The 18,886-nt window shown below is 43.8% G+C and overlaps 4 protein-coding genes and 1 non-coding gene across 5 annotated transcripts; all 5 read right to left on the bottom strand.

Annotated features, from left to right (window-relative positions):
- Positions 1–62: 62 nt before the first annotated feature.
- On the bottom strand, positions 63–3,470 carry O0I10_010743 (uncharacterized protein; the record flags this gene model as incomplete). Its single annotated transcript, XM_058490718.1, has 14 exons — positions 63–397; positions 461–715; positions 771–878; positions 935–982; positions 1,043–1,164; positions 1,230–1,410; positions 1,463–1,573; positions 1,633–1,978; positions 2,031–2,149; positions 2,204–2,365; positions 2,426–2,527; positions 2,584–2,860; positions 2,931–3,017; positions 3,078–3,470. 14 exons carry the CDS (start codon positions 3,468–3,470, stop codon positions 63–65), a joined length of 2,646 nt encoding a protein of 881 aa, XP_058338507.1.
- A 47-nt stretch (positions 3,471–3,517) lies between these two features.
- O0I10_010742 (uncharacterized protein) lies at positions 3,518–4,935 on the bottom strand (the record flags this gene model as incomplete). Its single annotated transcript, XM_058490717.1, has 7 exons — positions 3,518–3,543; positions 3,595–3,820; positions 3,876–3,992; positions 4,046–4,174; positions 4,232–4,594; positions 4,650–4,798; positions 4,854–4,935. The coding sequence occupies 7 exons, from the start codon at positions 4,933–4,935 to the stop codon at positions 3,518–3,520; spliced, it is 1,092 nt and encodes a 363-aa protein (XP_058338506.1).
- Positions 4,936–7,906: 2,971 nt separating this feature from the next.
- On the bottom strand, positions 7,907–9,112 carry O0I10_010741 (uncharacterized protein; the record flags this gene model as incomplete). The annotated part of the gene is made up of 1 exon (XM_058490716.1): positions 7,907–9,112. One exon carries the CDS (start codon positions 9,110–9,112, stop codon positions 7,907–7,909), a length of 1,206 nt encoding a protein of 401 aa, XP_058338505.1.
- Positions 9,113–12,803: 3,691 nt separating this feature from the next.
- On the bottom strand, positions 12,804–12,876 carry O0I10_010740. The gene has a single exon. It is a non-coding gene; the product is annotated as a tRNA-Ala (tRNA).
- Positions 12,877–13,603: 727 nt separating this feature from the next.
- On the bottom strand, positions 13,604–14,935 carry O0I10_010739 (uncharacterized protein; the record flags this gene model as incomplete). Its single annotated transcript, XM_058490715.1, has 1 exon — positions 13,604–14,935. One exon carries the CDS (start codon positions 14,933–14,935, stop codon positions 13,604–13,606), a length of 1,332 nt encoding a protein of 443 aa, XP_058338504.1.
- Positions 14,936–18,886: the final 3,951 nt, after the last annotated feature.

Genomic DNA, 18,886 nt, shown 5'->3' with positions numbered 1-18,886 from the left:
CCCAAATCCATATGAGAATCTCCGACGCTTTTGGCATGATGGATAGGATCACCATTTATTGATTACAAGCACTCTGCAAATAAACCCCCACATACACAACGACGACCTATACTACGATTCCATAGTGCTCTTAAGCAAGGATCATTGGCTGTTAAATGGGGGTGACCATGTGTAGGGATAGAATACTGATGGCATCGGACACACGTCCATAAATGCTTCGTGAAGGGTGGAATGCGCCGCTTTTGAATCACATCAATGATATCGCTTGAATCACGCTCGAGATATATAGCAGGCTGCCCACATTTCTCCGCAAACTCTCTAGTGATGACGCGTAAACGATCAACCTTGTCACTCGGCAGCTTCGATCCAAGTAGCAATGCCCACCGATCTTGTACTCCTGATACATCACCTTCTTGTCAATACATACAATAGAGAGAAGGTATCCGTTATCGATGCTTACCAAGATCCTCGGCTTTAATCGCTGTCAAAAATGCTAGTACATCTTTCAAGGCAACTGGTTCACTTGATAGTACATTCTTTGCGTATCGTAGTAGCAGCGGAAGGGATTCTGGTACATTTGGTAATTCGAATGACGCTGAATTCGTATACTGCACAAACTCGTTCACCATAACCAATAACTTGCTTAATGCATCCCTCGATTCTTCGTGAAGTAACAATACAGCATGACATGGTCGAGCTGAGATATCGCCTAATTCTAAAATAGTCATGTGAGCTTACCTGGTACATCTCGCATAATGAAAAAGTCTTACTTGAATCTTTGGGTCGTCTACAATTGAAGAGCATATTCCATTTCCTCAATGTCCACCGCATGAAATCCAATGTCCAATTCGTCAACGACATGAGCGACCATAAGCTGTCTATATCCATAAATGTGAGTCGTCTGATCCGAATTTAAGACCATCACCCCACTTGCCTGTGTCAAACTCTAATGTTGCTTTGCCATCCACGATCGTACTTGAATCTTGAAAGTATACGCATGTCAAAATACCATCCTATGCATAACGCTTCTTTTCCTACTTACCCAACACCTTGGTTATATCAGCATAATCCGATTTGCAGCTTCCAATAAAGCATTCAAGCACAATGGGAAGTTGAATTGCTTTGCAGAGATTCGTATATTGTACTTTGGTGGTCGATAACCTCCTGATAACGATCATCGTCTTTAGTATCCACACACCAAATGATAGGTATCATATCGGCGAACCTACCGGAATACACCTAGTGACAATCCATATGCGCGTCCCCGCTGTGGTAAACTCCATTCAAGTGATCCTGATGATTTGCTGGTGTTTTCTGTAGTTGGTGACACGAGGAGTGGTTCGGATTGATCCTGGTGGCAGTAAGCGTGGTATGATTTTATCACATCCAAGACAAGACTTTCAATAGCACCTAATCAATAGTGGTGAGAAAACCATTGCAACAAAAAGTTCACTTAACTTACCATCGTGGCCGGATATAGCGTTGACACGAATAAGTTCCGATATCAGGTCCAGGTCATCGGTCTCATTCAATAGGCTAAGCTTTAACAATTTGCTGATTGTCGATAAAGTCTCTGTAAGAAATAATTAGCAAGGGATCATTGCCAAATGTGATATCACATATTCATCGTACCCGATTCATTAAGATCATTACGTATATCGGTAGCCCGTATCACACCAAGCTTGTTTGATGACAAGATACAAAAGATATGCGTTTCGTTGGGTGATAATGCCAAGCCTGCAACAGGATCTGGATCACCGTTTGTATATGTGCGCGGCCCACCTGCTTGCCAAAATGTCGGTCCAATAGATGATTCGCAAGAACCTCGACCACGTAAAAGACCAAAGTCGCCATCGTCTCGATACTCAATATGAATGCTTCCATCTGATAAGCCCACGACGAGTGCACCATGGCGAGTGTGTGTCATGCTTGATATGAAACGATCCGACACTGATACGCCATCAACAAAATTGAGATCCTATTGCTATCATTGAGTTCCCTTTATACCTTCTAATCATTATTTTGCTTACCAGGTAATTTGATGTCATTGCAGTCCCACTGAAGCTATCTCGTGCGATGGCATCTCCTGATATTTGTATTTCCTTTTGTTGTAATGCCCATTTCCCAATGAAGCTGCTGTAATTGCCATCTTTTTTGACATTGTTAGCGATAAATGTACTCAAGGATCATTGATTGAGATTACCATTTTCGGCACCAAATGCAATTGTCAATTGTACGTTGTCCTTTTGATTTGATAGTTGAAGATGTGAAACTGCAATTGAGCTTGATTTGGCCAAGTCGCCCAAAGATGATGCCAAGCTAGGTTGCGTTAAGCGTAAGGCTGCTAATGGCTGACAAAATATGCCTGTGGATGGATCTTAGTGAGTTGTCCCTTGTGCACACCCAATCCCACGTGATACTGTACCTCCTTCATTCATCCGACCAGGAAAGCGTATAGAAAGCCGGTATGTTTGTACACTCTTAGGACTAGTGTTGGCTCGATGGGTGGCAAGGTAAATGTTACCATCTAAGAGCAATCCAATTAACAACGACTCAATAAGCATATGAACGATCCAATCTTACCTTGACCAATGATCATAGAAGCATGGGATATCCTGTACCAATTATCCGAACTAGCCAAGTTCATACCAAAGCAACCGACATCAGCACGACCTGCTCCCATACGCCCCGTGTTTGGTAACGTTGTTGAAAAAGATGAAAAGATCTTGCCACCTCTTTGATAATGAACGCTGACTTGTCCATGTACGGTTACGACCACAAAGGCGAAATATCCATATGGATTCCGTGGACCCACCATAGGCATACGAACAAACTTTTGCTGATCATGCGATAATTGATACTACAAAGTCAAAACATAAACAATGAGAATGATGATAATACAATGACACCAATATGGACAATCAACTCACCACCCGGTCTGTGTTGAGCCACAGTATCCCAGCGGGCGGTTGCTGTAAATTGACGCTGTATGCAAGTGTCCACTGGTCTGAAGAGGTCTATGATAGCGTCAGTTCATGCTATTATCCATGACAACGCTCTCTACTATAAACACATACACCAAGCTCCCATAGTGCGATTTTGCCATTCTCGTCAGCCGACGCGAGTGTGGTGCCTCGTTGATTCCAAACAAGATGGGTTATCAAGCATTGATCGTGGAACTGTTCTGCAAGGCGAATCGGCGACTTGTTCAATAGAGTGGTGCTTTTGCTGACGAGATCAAGCGCGTAATGGTCACCGGTGAATGCATGTAAAGCTGGTGTTGCTGGTTTTGGAGGAGTAGTAACGACGACGCTCTGGATGGATGAGGACAATTGGTGAGGAGCCTGGCGGTGGATCAGATTGGACAAGAGACATGATGGCGGGTATCGTGCAGAAGCATAAGAAGGGGTTGTTGTTGTTGTTGTTGTGCTGTCGAGGCGTCGTCGTTTTTTGGGTGCAAGTTCAACCATATGGAACAAAGAACACACTGCTCGTTTGATTTCAATTACAGGCGACTTTAACCGTTCCACTCGTTACTTGTGACTGAAATACACCAATGCCAAAATGATTCTAATGTTTATTTATCTATCTTACTCTTATCCTTTACTTGTTCTTTATCCTTTAGTTGCTTCTCACTCTCTTTTGGACTACTTGGCACCTTTAATCGCTTCTCAAGTTCCTCTGCAAGGGCTTCGACTTCTTGATCTGGTTCTTCAGTGGGTGATGGTTCCTCCTCCTCTTCTTCTTCTTCTTCCTTGTATGCCTCCCATTGTGCTTTTAGCTTTGCATTACCCTTTGTATATAATCTCTCTAGATCCTCCTATACACAATCACTACCATCAGATCCATATCCATCATCATATCATCATACGCACCTTCCATCCCAATAAACTAGCTAGTTCTTCAACTCCAACATCGCAATCACCCAAATGGGCAACATCCCGCTTGTGATACTTCCATCGAAAATCAAAACCACTCTTTGATGTATGATACTATAATGCTATTATTAGCAGTAGTTGACATATATACCAAGATGTCTACTTACTACACCTGCAAGTTCTTTGTTAATCAATAATCGAGGGGTATCATCACGTGCATTGTCAATGAGAGATGCAAAGGGTTGTACTTGAAGACTTGTTCCAATAATGATAAGTAAATCGGCTTCATCGAAATCCTATTTGAAATAAAGGTAAGCCTATTTTGACATGGAAAATCATTATCGTATACTTGCATCGAGTAAATCAAAGAATCTGGAAGGCAAATTCTCGCCAAAAAAGGTGATATCCGGCTTGATAAGACCATCACACTCCTCGCAACGTGCCACCACTCCTTCTGCCACCTTTTTGCGAAGCATCTCTGTATCAGCCTTCACATTGCATTCAATACATGACGCTGTTGCAAAGCTCCCATGCGCCTCAACGATCAGATCCTCATCCAATCCTGCCAGTCGTTCAAGCGTATCGATGTTTTGTGTAAAGTTGCGTAACAACAATCCCTTCTCGTGGAGTAAACGAATAAAGTAATGCGTCTTGGTAGGATAGAACTTTCCAGGATAGATCTCTTTGGCTAATGCATAAAACGGCTCTGGTTTTTCCTATCACTCATGTCAGCTAAATTTCTTACATCGCATCATCACTCGTTTTACTCACTGGAAAGTACTCGATATCAAATATGGCTTCGGGGTAAGGAAGGTCGAACTTTTGAAGGTTGTCATAGAGACCAGTGCCTTTGGTTCGGAAGTCAGGGATACCAGCAGCTGTCGAAATGCCTGCTCCACTCATTACAATGATCTTTTTCGCTAGCTCCCTTTATGAGTATACCTTCAATTCCAAAGCTCATAATAAACGACTTACCTGATCCACTCTTAATGTAGTCAGCAATGGCTTGTAATGTCTTCCCATTCAACTTTGAAACGCTTGCTTTTTTGCTTCCCATATCGAACAACTAGATCGCGCGCAAGAAAAGGACGGCAACATTTGCAGGATCCCGTCGCTTTCCAAACCTGTGACTTTACTGTGTAACCATCCCTGATGTACTTTACATTGCAGACGTTGATCGCACCATTGATGAAAAGACCATAATCCGACATAAATGTCCAATGCTATGATGGAGCAGTCTTTATTTTCAACACAAGAAGTGTGGATGGAGGGATCGCATAGATGCACTGGCAATCGAGAAATGGATTATAGTGAATGCAGTTATCTTAAACGTGTCAACGATCATGAGCAAATGCCCTTTATTTTGGAGCTGCCTTTTCTTTTGATACCAATGACTAAATACGATTTCAACCCAAGAACAGGTCCGTTGAATGGTACTACAATTTGCTCCAATGGGACATACATCGATTTGGGTAATACTCTCCTTCGGACGTGCATTGAGCAAAGGTGAATGGATGGATAGAGATGACTTTTGGTGCGTGATGGAGAATCATATCCATGGCATGTCAAAACATCAAGTTGGATGCTCATGATTGACTGGTCACACAAATGATGATGATAGAAGCTGCCATGGGATCGGTTGTAAAGTAGGGATATTGGATGCACCATTCGTTTAAGGTGGTAGCATAAAGCATCAAGGTCAAATTGGCAATTGAGACATAAGAACAAGGCTCTTTTCCACACGGTGTATATGTACCCACATCCTCCCATATCATGTACCAAAACAATATCCATATCCACACGAATCCGTATGTATTAAAGCAAGTTGCTACAGTAAATAAAGCTGCTTCTATACAATGGCTATCTGCTGTCCACGTAAAAAAGGCTGCAAAGCAGGTTGCTGCAAGTGACTTGGAACAATGGAGCAGCGATCTTGCTAGTAGCAATTGCTGTGATGAATGCTGTTACGTTTGATTGTGGTAGAGGAGCGTGCAAGAGCGTGTGTTGTGTCAAGAGACTCGTGTGTTGTAGTGGGGTGTACACGCGATGGATTTGCTCATTCAGTCAAAGGCTCTCGGGTCAAGACATTCGTAGCAATGACATGATGGGTTGAAGCAGGACAATCGTTCACAGGTGATAGTTGTACTTGAATGAGGCAACAGTTGAGAATGGGAGGAAGAGACAATGAGCTGGAAGTGGAAGAGCTGCAAATTAAAATAGGCTGAACTGAAGTTGAATGCCATTTCTTTGTTTGAGCGTAACTCAACCAAATCCCCTCGGATCAAGAAAGTTGAAGGATGGGCATGCTGGGCTGGAACAGGACAATCGTTCACATGCATTGGGTCGGGAAACAAAGGTGAATGGGAGGAATGGGCTATCAAGTGGCAGTTTACAAATAACTTTTGCAAAATGATTTTTGTGAAATTGGATGATGTTTTGTGTTTGAGCGTAACTCAACCAAATCCTCTCGGATCAAGAAAGTTGAATGATGGACATGATGGCCTGGAGCAGAACAATCGTTCACATGCATTGTTTTGGGCAACAAAGGTGAATGGGAGGGATGGGTTATTAGCCGGCAGTTTATGAATAATGTAAAGAATCATGCATTGCCCTTTCGAGTTGCATGATAAGCTGGGTTACACAAACACGCACCTCTGCATCTTCGGCTCTGTCAGGGTCGAGTTACTTCACAATGAACAAAGACCACCTATCATATAGCATCACGCTTACATCATATTTAAAACATAAAGGCACTTGCATCTCTAAACTTCACAATCAAACGTGGGGTTTTTAATAGAGCAATAGGCTCGGCTTGACCAACAGCACCTTGTGTGTAAGTTTCAAGTTGATCGTGGCCAATCCCAGATTTCGCAATGTCGCTACCAGCCAAACTGGATCCGGGGGGTCGACCTCTTCGACGACGACGATCAAAAAAAATATTTTTTGGGCTAGTTGCGACATTGAACGTGAAACTTTCACACAAGGTGCTGTTGGCCAAGCTGAGCCCATTGCTCTCATAAAAACCCCACGTTTCATTGTAAAGTTTGGAGATACAGGCACCTTTATGTTTGTAAGCGTGATGCTATATGAAGAGTGGTCTTTGTTCATTGTCAAGTAGGTGGACCCTGGCAGCGCAAAAGATGCAGAGGGTCGTGTTGTGTAACACAGCTACGTTTGCATGAATGGAAGGGTCAATGTATAATTACTTTATGGATCATCTAGGAACAGGCATGTATTGCCAGCTAACGGCCACTTTTATCCAATTATCATTGTTGCGAGATCCACTGCATGGGAACGATGCCCCTGCTCTAGACATTCATTTCCATGATTAAAGTAGGTTGATCCGAGCTGATTTGACTGAGCTGCGGTCAAAGAGAGATTACATCACTCTGGACATAGAGCACGCTCGATGTAGCTCAACCGATGTAATCTTGTGTGAGCGTAACTCAACCAAATCAGCTCGGATCAACCTACTTTAATCATGGAAATGAATGTCTAGAGCAGGAGCATCGTCCACCTACAATAGAATGCACAAAAGTTGGGAATGCACAAAAGTGGCTATTAGCTGCCAATGTATGACATAAAAGTGAGGGTTGCGTACCTGTCATGCATTGTCCCTGAAGTCCTGACTTTTTAGCTGAGTTACCCAAAGAGGTCCCTCTGCATCTTTTGCTCTGCCAGGGTCTAGCTACTTGGCAATGAACAAAGACCACTTCTCATATAGCATCACGCTTACAAACATAAAGGTGCCTGTATCTCCGAACTTTACAATGAAACGTGGGGTTTTTATGAGAGCAATGTGCTCGGCTTGGCCAACAGCACCTTGTGTGAAAGTTTCATGATCAAGCTTGCCTATCCCAGATTTCGCAATGTCGCTACCAGCCAAACTGGATCCAGGGGTCGACCTCTTCGTTATATGGAGGCTTGTTTAGCCTCGGTTTTTATTGGGAGTATGTCTGAGAGTGATACCCCAAAGACGTTACAAGAATGAAGAAATGTTATAGGAAGGAAAGGAGATGACTTTAGACTTATGTTGGATCATTGTTCCCCTTTGACAGGGAACTCACCAAGGAAAGAGTAGTTGGTGTGGACGAAGACAAAGATTTACCTTGATCTTTCAAAGTGTGACAAAGACGTTCAAGTTCAGGAATCGATAAGGAGGCAATAATGGTCTTAGCGTGGTCGGACATAGGATAACGCTTTTCAACATGCTGTACCATGGCGTCTCGATCAGGGGAAGGAGGCTGAGGTTTGAGATCAATTTGGTCATCGGGGATAAAGTCACTAATAATGGCATCATTGTGGCTTTCAAAAGGCGAAGGATCAACGCTGAGCATGGAGATATCTGAATTTGAGCTATTGACTGAATACGATGAAGGCGATGATGATGTAGGAGGGTGATAAGTGTCAGGTGTAGGCTTGACTTGACGGTCGGTACATTGGGCTGCTCGGTGACCTGGTTGGCCACAGGTCCAACAAAGACGGCTACGGCTAGGATGGCGGGGACAAGCAGAGGTCGCATGACCAGCTGTGTGACAACGAAGGCAGTGTAGCGGCATTTCAGCCCAAGTGGCGTGGAACGAATCATCTGATGTAAGCCAAGGGATAGTGTGGGAAAGCTGCTTGTACTTGTAGTTGGCTGGGATTTTCAAGGTAGCGTAACCTCGTCCCATGAAGAGGTTTGATGCGTGATCACGGAAGATGCCATAGTCACTAAGGCTACCATAAGGTGCCAGGGATTTGCGAAGACCAAGTCTTAATTTGTCTAGTGTAGTGAATGGAAGATCGGAGAGTTGAAGATGCACTAAACGGGTATCAGCGGAAATGGGCTTTGAGGCAAGAATACATTCACCATCATCAAAGGTGATGCCTGTTACAGATGTCTCTTCACACTGCTTGGATGTGGGAAGGAAGAGCTCAACAATGCGGCGTGATTGATCAGAATGAAGACGTACACCACAATTGTCTGGATAGCATTCGTTGATATAGCAAAGTAGAGCAGCGCGGTTTTCGGGGCGAGACGTGAAGTCGAAGAACATGCTAGGACAAGAAGCTGGGGACCCACCAACCTTCCATACTCTGGAACGGATGGTATTGTCAGTATCTTTTGATATCAGAGACTCCTTTATAGGAGGATGAGCACGCGTAGCATGAGCATAAGATGGGTGACGTTGTTGACTGTTTTGGGTGCCTGATGCCTTATCAGGCGATTTGATAAAATTCGCGGAAGACATGGGTCGACCTCTTCGACGACGACGACCAAAAAATATTTTTTGGGCTGTTTGCGACATTGAACGCGTAACTTTCACACAAGGTGCTGTTGGCCAAGCCGAGCCCATTGCTCTATTCAAAACACCACACTTCATTGTAAAGTTTAGAGATACAGGCGTCTTTATGTTTTACCTATGTTGTAAGCGTGATGGAGTTGCTTTTTCCTAGTGGATGGTGCTCGGCTGCATTAACGGAAAGATGAAGAGCTGAGTGAAACGGCACGTGGTGGTTACACAGACACGTCCTTGACAGGTTCCTGCACAAATGGATGATGCTGATGATTGCCTTTTGTGAAGGTACGTAAGTAAACAGCATCCAATAATGAAGGTGTGTCAAGGTATGCATCACATTTGCATTAGAAGAGAGTCAAGCTGCATAAACCAATTTGTATATGTAAAAAGATACGTATACATATTGAATGAGTCACACATCCTGAAACTCAATGGAGAGATCTCTTCACTTTTTCTCTTCTCAAGCTCATCCCACTTCCCACTCCTCCTTATTGTATCACAAAAGGCATATACTTCTTGCATGAACGATACATAAGCGAACCACCTTTATTATTCCATCTTCCAAGCTACATCATGTAATCCACAAGCTAGCAAAGTCCAAGTACGTAATAAACAATGCTTTATTTCATTCTAGCTGCATTGCCGCCACCCTTGTCTTCGTCTTCCATCATCATTCGTATTGGTACTCGTACTTGTCTACAGTCATCAATCTGCTGGTCACCAATATCCAAAACACGCAAGTAGAAAAGAATGGGATCTCGCAGGCTTCCTTTTGAATCTCGTTGTCGTTGTCATTGTCATTGCTGTGGCTGTGGTAATCATCGTAATCGTCATTGCTGTGGATGTGGTAATCATCGTAATGGTCGTCTCTATTAAGTAAAAACACGCAAGTTAGGCAATCTAGTATCAGAATGATGACGATTTGGTATACCGCTAGGCGATCCTCTCTAAGGAAGAAAGCAAATCAGAAGGAATTCACAAACCAAATCACCACCATACGAGCAACGTCGGGCGATCCCTTGTTCTTGAGAAAGCACTGCACGAATCACACAAGGCCAGTTCGATCCATGGCAAGGAAGGACTCACTTACGTAGAGTCCAGGCTCATAATTGTTCTCATTCATCCTCTCCAAAGAAAGAATGATCCCCAATCCTTCCAATCATTTCCCGCCTCATGAAAAGAAATCCTCAAGGGAAAGAACGAGCCTGTCACGAGAAGAGCGTGTTGGTTCGCACTGATGTCAACACATCCACGGCCAGGGCGACTACAAGCTGTTGCAAATCCCCTTTTACCTCAACACGGTGACCATGCTCTTCCAACAACCCATCGTCATCGACCCATCAACTCAACGCAGGCCTGTAGAGCCCTGGACGCGTTCCAAGAAGCCATTCCAGCACACTTGGCTAGTGCAGAGCGACGCAGCGGCCACTTGATGCAGGCTGGGAGTCGAACCCAAAGAGATGAAGATGCCCCAAGTTGCAATGCCTGACCAAAAACCTATTCAATTCATTATTAGCACACATACACAATAAACACCCTTTTTCATTGTTTGTTTCATTGCACTTGCCTTTTCCATATACACAAAGACCCGTTGTTGTTGGTTACTGGAAACCCAAAAACCATGGTGTAGTGTTCTTGAGTCGAAGCAAAACGTCAAACGAGCCAACGTCTTGGAACCAAACTTGCTCTCTATACCAGCTAACACGTCAATGGAACCAATTCGGCTGCAACATTGGGCTCTGAATGTACCTGTTGACACCAAGCGTAGAGCGGGAATAGCTACGAACAAAAGGAAGCAACGATATCACCATGGCTACCACTCTCATTCCTCAACACTTGGACACACACACTCCCTGCCTATGCATGTTCAGAACTATATTAACACCTCACAATCAACAAGAGCGCCCTTTTATAATACATTACCTTGATGGGAATGTTGCGAATGGGGGTATAAAAGGAGAGGAGGGCCAAAAGAGTAGACAAGCGTTGTGTCTCAAGTCGTGGAGCTGCGGGCCCCAAATTTAATTTCCATGGCGACAAGTCAAATTCTTACACTGGGAGCCAAGTTGAATCCCCCACTACGAGTACATTGCGCCCATTCACTCAACCCACGCACCCAACACACCCATCATCATCCTCATAATAGAAAATAGGTGTATGTAAATAAAAGGAATGCTCCTCACATATGGCCAAATGGAGTGTGTGATTTTACAATTTACATGATCCAACACCAACACCAACAACAGTAACCATCATGGCCTTACTACCAGGTCCTCAAGCAGCAGCCTTCTTTACTAAAGCCATTCCAAAGAATCTTTTTTTTCTACATAGCATGCTCGACATTGCCCTTCACTTTGCATACATGTATCCATCCTGACGACCCTCGGCAGCAGTAAGAAAAACAGCGGATAGTAAAGTGCACAATGCAACATGTTGGTATGGTTAATATTGCAGAAATGGTCAGCGCAACCAAAAGGATCTTTGTAATGAGCCAAATCGGTGACGTCGATGGCCATTGTCTGCTGCTGTCAACAACAACCCAAATAATATCAACGTCATGGACGTGGCTCATTACAAAGATGCTTATGGTTGCGCTGACCATTCCTACAATATTAGCCATACCATGTTTTGACGTATTAGTAGGAGTGATTTCCTTGCCGGTGGGAGTGTGATGATTGGTACATCATGTATGCAAAATGTTAAGGGCACTTCCAGCGTACCAATAAAAAGGATGTTTCGGTAGCACGCTGAAAGAAGGCTCATGCTTGGGTACTTGGTAGAATGTCAATGGTTGCTGGATCATCGTATCTCATGTTCTCATCCATGTAACATGCAAAGTAAGAAGTGACACCCTTACCTTTGCTATAGGTGAGAACCATTCTTTTTATTGACGTACGTATATTCTCTATCATAACAATTATAAGCCTAACAAGATTCTGGTAACTATGTTTTCGTGTATCATCGGCAATGCAAGAAGAATAGGTAGCTGCAGCGTTCAACCTTTGAAGATGATTCGATGTGGTACTTACAAGAGGATTCATGTGTATATATCTATTCTTTGATGGTTGCCAGGTCACCTTGCTTACAAGAGTCCAGCAATGACTTGACTATAGATAAAGCGAGAGTAATGCTTGGAGTTTATGTACATACATGGACGAAAAATACATAGATCATATATACGAGATGAGCTATCAAATGGGAAACATTCTCGCCATCACCTTGTATCATTGTTTTAATATGCACTCTCCCTTACTGATTGAAACAAATGTCGGGGTATTATGCGCTGGCGCAGCAATATTCCTTTTGACAACATCAACTTCTTGTACTCAGCAGGCGCAGCTCATGCGTAGCAGGCGCAGCAGTACTTCGCCACAACATCATAGATAGCCATCCCATATAAATATCCCCACCACACAATATGAATAAACATCATCTCTTTACGTTACAAATACTTCTTTATTATCATACGTCGTTGCTATTGGCTACGGTCACATCCGCCAAAAAGAAAGCTCGACACAAAGAAAAAAAAACGACAATGTTTAATCAACAAAGTAAATGTCACGTGACCCATGATAAGAGAAAAACAAAAGATCGAATCGAATGATCCTATTTTTGGATCAATCGATCAGAAGATGATGTGGAATGGAGAAGCCGCGCATCGATCGCGGTACCTCTCGCATGCTAAGCGAGCGCTCTACCATTTGAGCTACATCCCCAAGCTGTTATTTTTGGGTCCGCTTGGTGACTGATCAATCACATGTTTTCCTAATATGGAACTGATGGGGTCTATGATGTCATTTCGATATGAAAAAACTGACACGTGTGGTACTTGGTCTTGTTGTAATGGTTGTTGGGAAGAGAAAGGAAACAGATGGAAACAATAATGATGATCCGAATGATTGAGAAACGCGAGGAAACTCAATCAAAACGACAACGAAAAGAGAAGAGAGACCTCCAATAAAGAACCAAGAGAGAGAGAGAGAAAAGGGGAAAACGTAAAAGAAGAAAAGAACTCGACAAAAACCTCCTCGTTTATTGAATAGATACTTTGCATATATATATACTCGATGTATGGAAATGACAGGAATGCTTATACTATGGTTCTAGAAAATGATGGAATCGACAATAAAAGAAGCAAAGACGTGTTTACCATAAGTGACAGGAATGATAAGGAACATAATGGAAAATGAATCAAAAGGGAAAGAAAGGAACGACATGTAAATGAAGGATGGGCCGGATGAAGGTGAAGGGCTCGCTCAAATCATGTGACTTAAATCATGTGATCTTGGTTGTCGCTTCAGGATCCTGGGTCACATGATCCAAGTTGGGTCTTCATGCTGCACACGTGATTTCACCTTCCTTGTTAAGGAATCGAGGCCGACAAAACCGCACACGAACGTGTCAATTCCCCCACCCAGGCCGAGTCTTCCACCGAAAGATAGCTTAAAACGAATCATCATCACCTCTTTCCAACCAAGCTTGAAATTGTTGTTCGGCTTGTTTGACTTGAACATCAGGAATAAGGTGACGACGGCTCACAAAAGGACGAAGGTTATCTCCATGTACTGCACCTTTTAACCTTCGAGAATTTGGTCCTTCAAGCATATAGGTGCCATTCTTAAATTCTTGCACTACAATCAACGGGCCCAACCAACGATCGGCAAATTTGCTTGGTGGATGTCTATCACGCATCAGGACTTGTTCACCAACACGAAAACGACGTCTGTTACGGACTTGCGCATCATATCTTTTCTTGTCTTGTTCCTTGCGATGTTGAGCATTCTCACAAGCTTGCTGTCGTAGTTGATCCGTTAACAATTTAATCACCTTGGCTCTTGCAGCTAATTCGTCAGCAATTTCTCCTTCAACATAATCTTGACGTGGAGCTGGCCATACAGCGGGAGTACGTAGCTCATAGCCAAAAAGCAACATGGCAGGAGAAAAACGAGTAGCTTCATTTGGGGTAGTACGTATGGCTAACAAAGCAGGCTTGACGAATTGTTCCCAATCTTGCATACTATCTTGATCCCTTGCCAATTTGGCTATGGTCTGCACAATGGTCTGATTCATCCTTTCGCACATGCCATTGGTCTGAGGACGATAAGCCGTAGTAGTGATATGTCGACAACCCAATGACTTGAGGAAAGCATGAACGTATGCTGACTTGAAGTTGCTACCACGATCCGTCAATAGATATCTAGGCACGCCATACATTGACACCAGCTCATCGAAAAGAAAGTCAGCAGTGGTCCCTTCAGTGATATCAGTGACCACCCGAGCTATAGGCCATCGAGTTAAATAGTCGATTGCTACCAAGAGATACTTGTCGGGCTTGCCATCCATCTTGATTGGACCAACGGCATCACAACCAACCATGAAGAAGGGATGTGATGGTGTTGGTATTGGTCTAGCTTGCTCGTGACGTTTAGCTTGTATCCTTGCTCTGAATTGACATGACTCACACGATTGCACGATGGTCCGTACCCTTTCAAAGAGGCAGGGTCCAGTGTAAGCCATTCGTAGTTTTCTCCAAGTATTGTTGATGCCAACGTGTCCTTCTTCATGAACGGTCTTGATAACCTCATCAGCGTTGCCTTCATGAAGAAGCTCTAAGCTTGGTTCATCATCTTCTCCTTTGGCGTATAAGCGCCCTCGATACGCTTGATACTTGTTGGCATGGAAACGAATACGCTTTTTGGTCTTCTCATCTGCGTCGGTGGGATAAGTCTTCCTGGTGATGTAGTAATACAAAGATAGATAGAATGGGTAATCCATAGTGTCAATGAGGAGAGGGGTAATAGTGAGAGGAAAAGGGAACACAATAGAAAAGGGTAAGGAAAAACGGATGGAAGTGATAGGAAACACAAGGAAACTTGAGGAAGTATAGGGATAGCAACACGAAAAACGATACAATAGAATGGAAAGGGATAGGAAACTCATGGAAACTCAAAACCAAGTAATGAGTCACCAAGGTCACCAAAAGAAGATACCAAGCAAAGAAAATCGAAGGATGGAAAGAAACAAAGAGATCAAAGGAAAGGGGTACTCGTCTCAACGAGTATACAACAAGGAAGCAAACTGTAGGGATATGCAATCCCCAAAGGAAAGGATAAGAAAACTCAAAAACCAAAAGTGAAGTAAAAGCGAAAGAGAGAGTCCTTGTTACTTTATTGAATGCGAATCATACTTATACATCCTGTCACATACAAAGCATCGAAAAAATTCTTAAGCATAAAGTTGTCATGTCATAAATGATAAGGAATGGAGGAAGAAAACGAAAAGGTTGAATAAATGATTGTATCATCTTAGTCCTTGACCAAAAGACGAGAAAGGGAATCCGCAGGATTGGATACACCAGGGCGGTATTGTACTGTAAAATCATAATCGAAAAGAGCTGCAGCCCAACGCTGCACCTTGGCTGAGGGATTGGGGTTGTTGAAGATAAATGTCAATGCATTGTGATCCGTGCGAATGGTAAAACGCCGACCAGCCAAATAATAACGGAACTTGTGAACTCCCCAAACGACAGCTAAGGCCTCGGCATGTGTAGTAGCATACCGCTTCTCAGGTCCACGTAAGGTCCTTGATGCATATGCCACAACACGTTCCATGGATGGGTCATCTTGAGGATGTTGTGAAAGGATGGCTCCTATGCCAACACCAGATGCATCGGTCGTTAAAATGGTCTCTTGAGACATATCAGGGAAAGCCAAAATGGGTGCTTGCGTCAGAGAATTCTTGAGAGCAACGAACGCCTCTTCTTGTTTTTCACCCCATTCGAAAGCTTGTGCCTTCCGCAACAATCTTGTCAAAGGTTCAGCCACCGTTGCATAGTCGCGAATGAAGCGACGAAAGAAACCAGCAGTACCCAAAAATGACCTCACTTCACTTGCATTCACCGGTCTTGTCATTTGCAACGCCTTTTCCACGTTCTTGCTACATGGCTTGATTCCTTGCTCGCAGACTTCATGCCCAAGATAAGTCACCGAACGTTTAAAGAAGGAGCACTTCTCACGCCTTAAACGTAGATTCGCCGAGTTACACACTTGAAAGATTGTCTTGAGGTGTTCAAGGTGTTCTTCCATTGACCGGCTGAAAACGATAAGATCGTCAACGAACACAAACACGAATTGCCCAATGTATGGAGCCATGAGTTCGCACATCATACGTTGGTATGTGTACACAGCTGTTTGCAGACCAAAAGGCATGACCTTGAATGCATAAACACCATACTTGCAGATGAAGCTTGTATACTCAATCGACTCCTCGGACATAGGGACTTGCCAATATCCAGAGGCAGCATCCAAGGTTGAGAACCAAGAAGCACCATTGAGCGAATCTAAAAGGTCATCGATATGAGGTAGTGGATATGATTCAGGGGTTGTCAATCGATTTACCCGGCGATAATCAATGACCATCCTTAGGGATCCATTCTTCTTCTTGATGAAAAAGAGGGGCGACGACCAACGACCACTTGCAGGGCGAATCAAATCCAACTCCAACATCTTCTTCAACTCATCCTTGAGGTATTGATCTTCTTCATAAGTCAAACGATAAGGCTTGGATCTCACTGGTTGGTCTTTTTCCAGATTGATGTGATGCTCCGTAATCGACACTCGACCCAATCCACTCGTTTCGAAGAAGCAATGATCATACTCTCTCAGCAACTGGATGAGCTCAGGCAATTCTTCTTCTTGTTCACCTCCTTGACTGGATCTTGACAACACCTCTTCTTGATAACCACGCAGCATGTCCTGATCTTGAGGATCACCATCAGCACCAGTGGAATCACCTTGAGCTGCCACCATCACAGCTAAAGCGGATACACCATCTTCTTCAGGGTCTTGCGGCTGATGACATTGCAACTCAACACAACCTTGACCATGACCTGTGGGGATGACAAGAGTGGATTGATCGGCTCTGAAGTATATTCCATAAGCTCTGAACCATGTCATTCCCAACAAGCACATGTCTCGATCGGTGTTTTCTTGGATACACATATGCTCTGGTCGTAATTTTCCAGCAACACGCACCGGCACCGAAACAGTGATATCACAAGGCCTATTGGAATCATCATCCATGGTCGAAACAGGTATCTTGTCACCAATCGTTTGCAACTTGAGCTTCTTGACTAATGACTTGCTGATGATAGATACACTCGCTCCAGAGTCAAAAACGGCTGACACCACTTGACCATTGATGATAATAGGACCACGCAAGGGACAACTGGTACGCATCCTTTGGAAGTTGTAAGGATAATCATACACTGTGTCGTCTGACCAATAGCCATCTTCACCCTCTTCAGAGTTCTCATCAGAAGGGTTGCCTTCGACCGACAAATCATCCGAAGAAACAGACAACCATGAATCATCGGACTCATTGTCATCAACATAATGAGCTTCAGCGTATTCGGCCAAATCCACAGCATTCACTCCTTGAGTCACCGGTCTTGCTTGATTGCTTCCCTTCTTGGTTGACTTTGGTTTTCGACCATAAAGGTAACGTAGACCATCTCTCACATCTTGATAGGCCTTCTTGTCTAAAGCCAACCAATCTGCCATAGATAGTCCAGAGTCAAGGGCTTGCAATCTTTCCCAAATATCCTTTTTCTTGATGTTCACCGGCAATCTTCTTGGAGGGCGACGTAATCTCTTGGTTTTGACCTTGCTTGATGAATGATTTTGGTCTACATCCATCTTTTCGGCACCAAGAGAAACACCACCTTCTTGCGGGCCACTCGATTTCTTGACACGACCTTCTTCACGAACGCCTGAGACTTCCGACCTTGTTCTTTTGCTACCTTCAACGACTGCTAGCACTTGAGGACACTCCACCAAATTGATATCAGCTTGCTCATCTTGAGGTTTGGAGGATGGATTATGGGCGCCAATGTCCTCCTTCATTGACGCCCCTTGTCTTTTCCCTGGTTGTCTTCACTCTTCAATTGAGGACATTTGGTCTTGGTATGCCCTTCCTTGCCGCAATGGTAACACTTGAAAACAGGTGCACGATTTGCGTTTTCGACCAAATGGACCTTGAGAGCCTTGAAACCTTCCACCAATTCCGACAATTGAGAGCTGATGGAATCTTCGGGAACCAGAGAAGGAGCGTGATCAATACGACCACTCAATGATGATTGAGACGATAAGTTGCCACCACGAACAACCGAAAGGTTATCAGCACCATCGATACGACCATACTTGCGCATGACTTGTTCCACCTTGACAGCCTCCTTCACAGCCGTTGCAAATTGATCAGGGATGACCAATTTCTCCAGCTCATACGCAATCTCGGGACGAATAGCACGAAGAAGGTAATGGATCTTGAAACCTTCTTCAACCTTGCCAACCATTTGGAACAAATCTTGCAACCTTCCAGCAACTTCTTCGACTGATTCGTTCACACCTTGTTTCATTGTTTCAATCTTGGTCCACCAAGCATCACGATCTTGTCCAGCAATGTATTTGGCCTTGAATGCATCCTCAAATGCTGACCAGGTATGGATTGAGTCTTCGAGAGCATCCCACCACATTTGAGCTTGACCACGAAAATAGGAGCCTACAACAAGCAAGGCCTGTTCATCACTCCAAATAGCTGCACGCCGAACGCGATCGAATTGCTTGAACCAAGACAAAGGGTTAATACCAGAGGACGTTCCAGAAAAGACTTCAGGATTCGCCAAGAAACGAGAGATGTCTTGAGATTCCATAGATTTCTTGATGTAGT

The sequence above is a fragment of the Lichtheimia ornata genome (assembly GCF_029851405.1).
Source record: "Lichtheimia ornata isolate CBS 291.66 chromosome Unknown scaffold00075, whole genome shotgun sequence".
Classification (NCBI taxonomy): domain Eukaryota; kingdom Fungi; phylum Mucoromycota; class Mucoromycetes; order Mucorales; family Lichtheimiaceae; genus Lichtheimia; species Lichtheimia ornata.
Note: the sequence above shows the minus strand (reverse complement) of the source record. Positions and strands in the feature narration are given on the sequence as shown.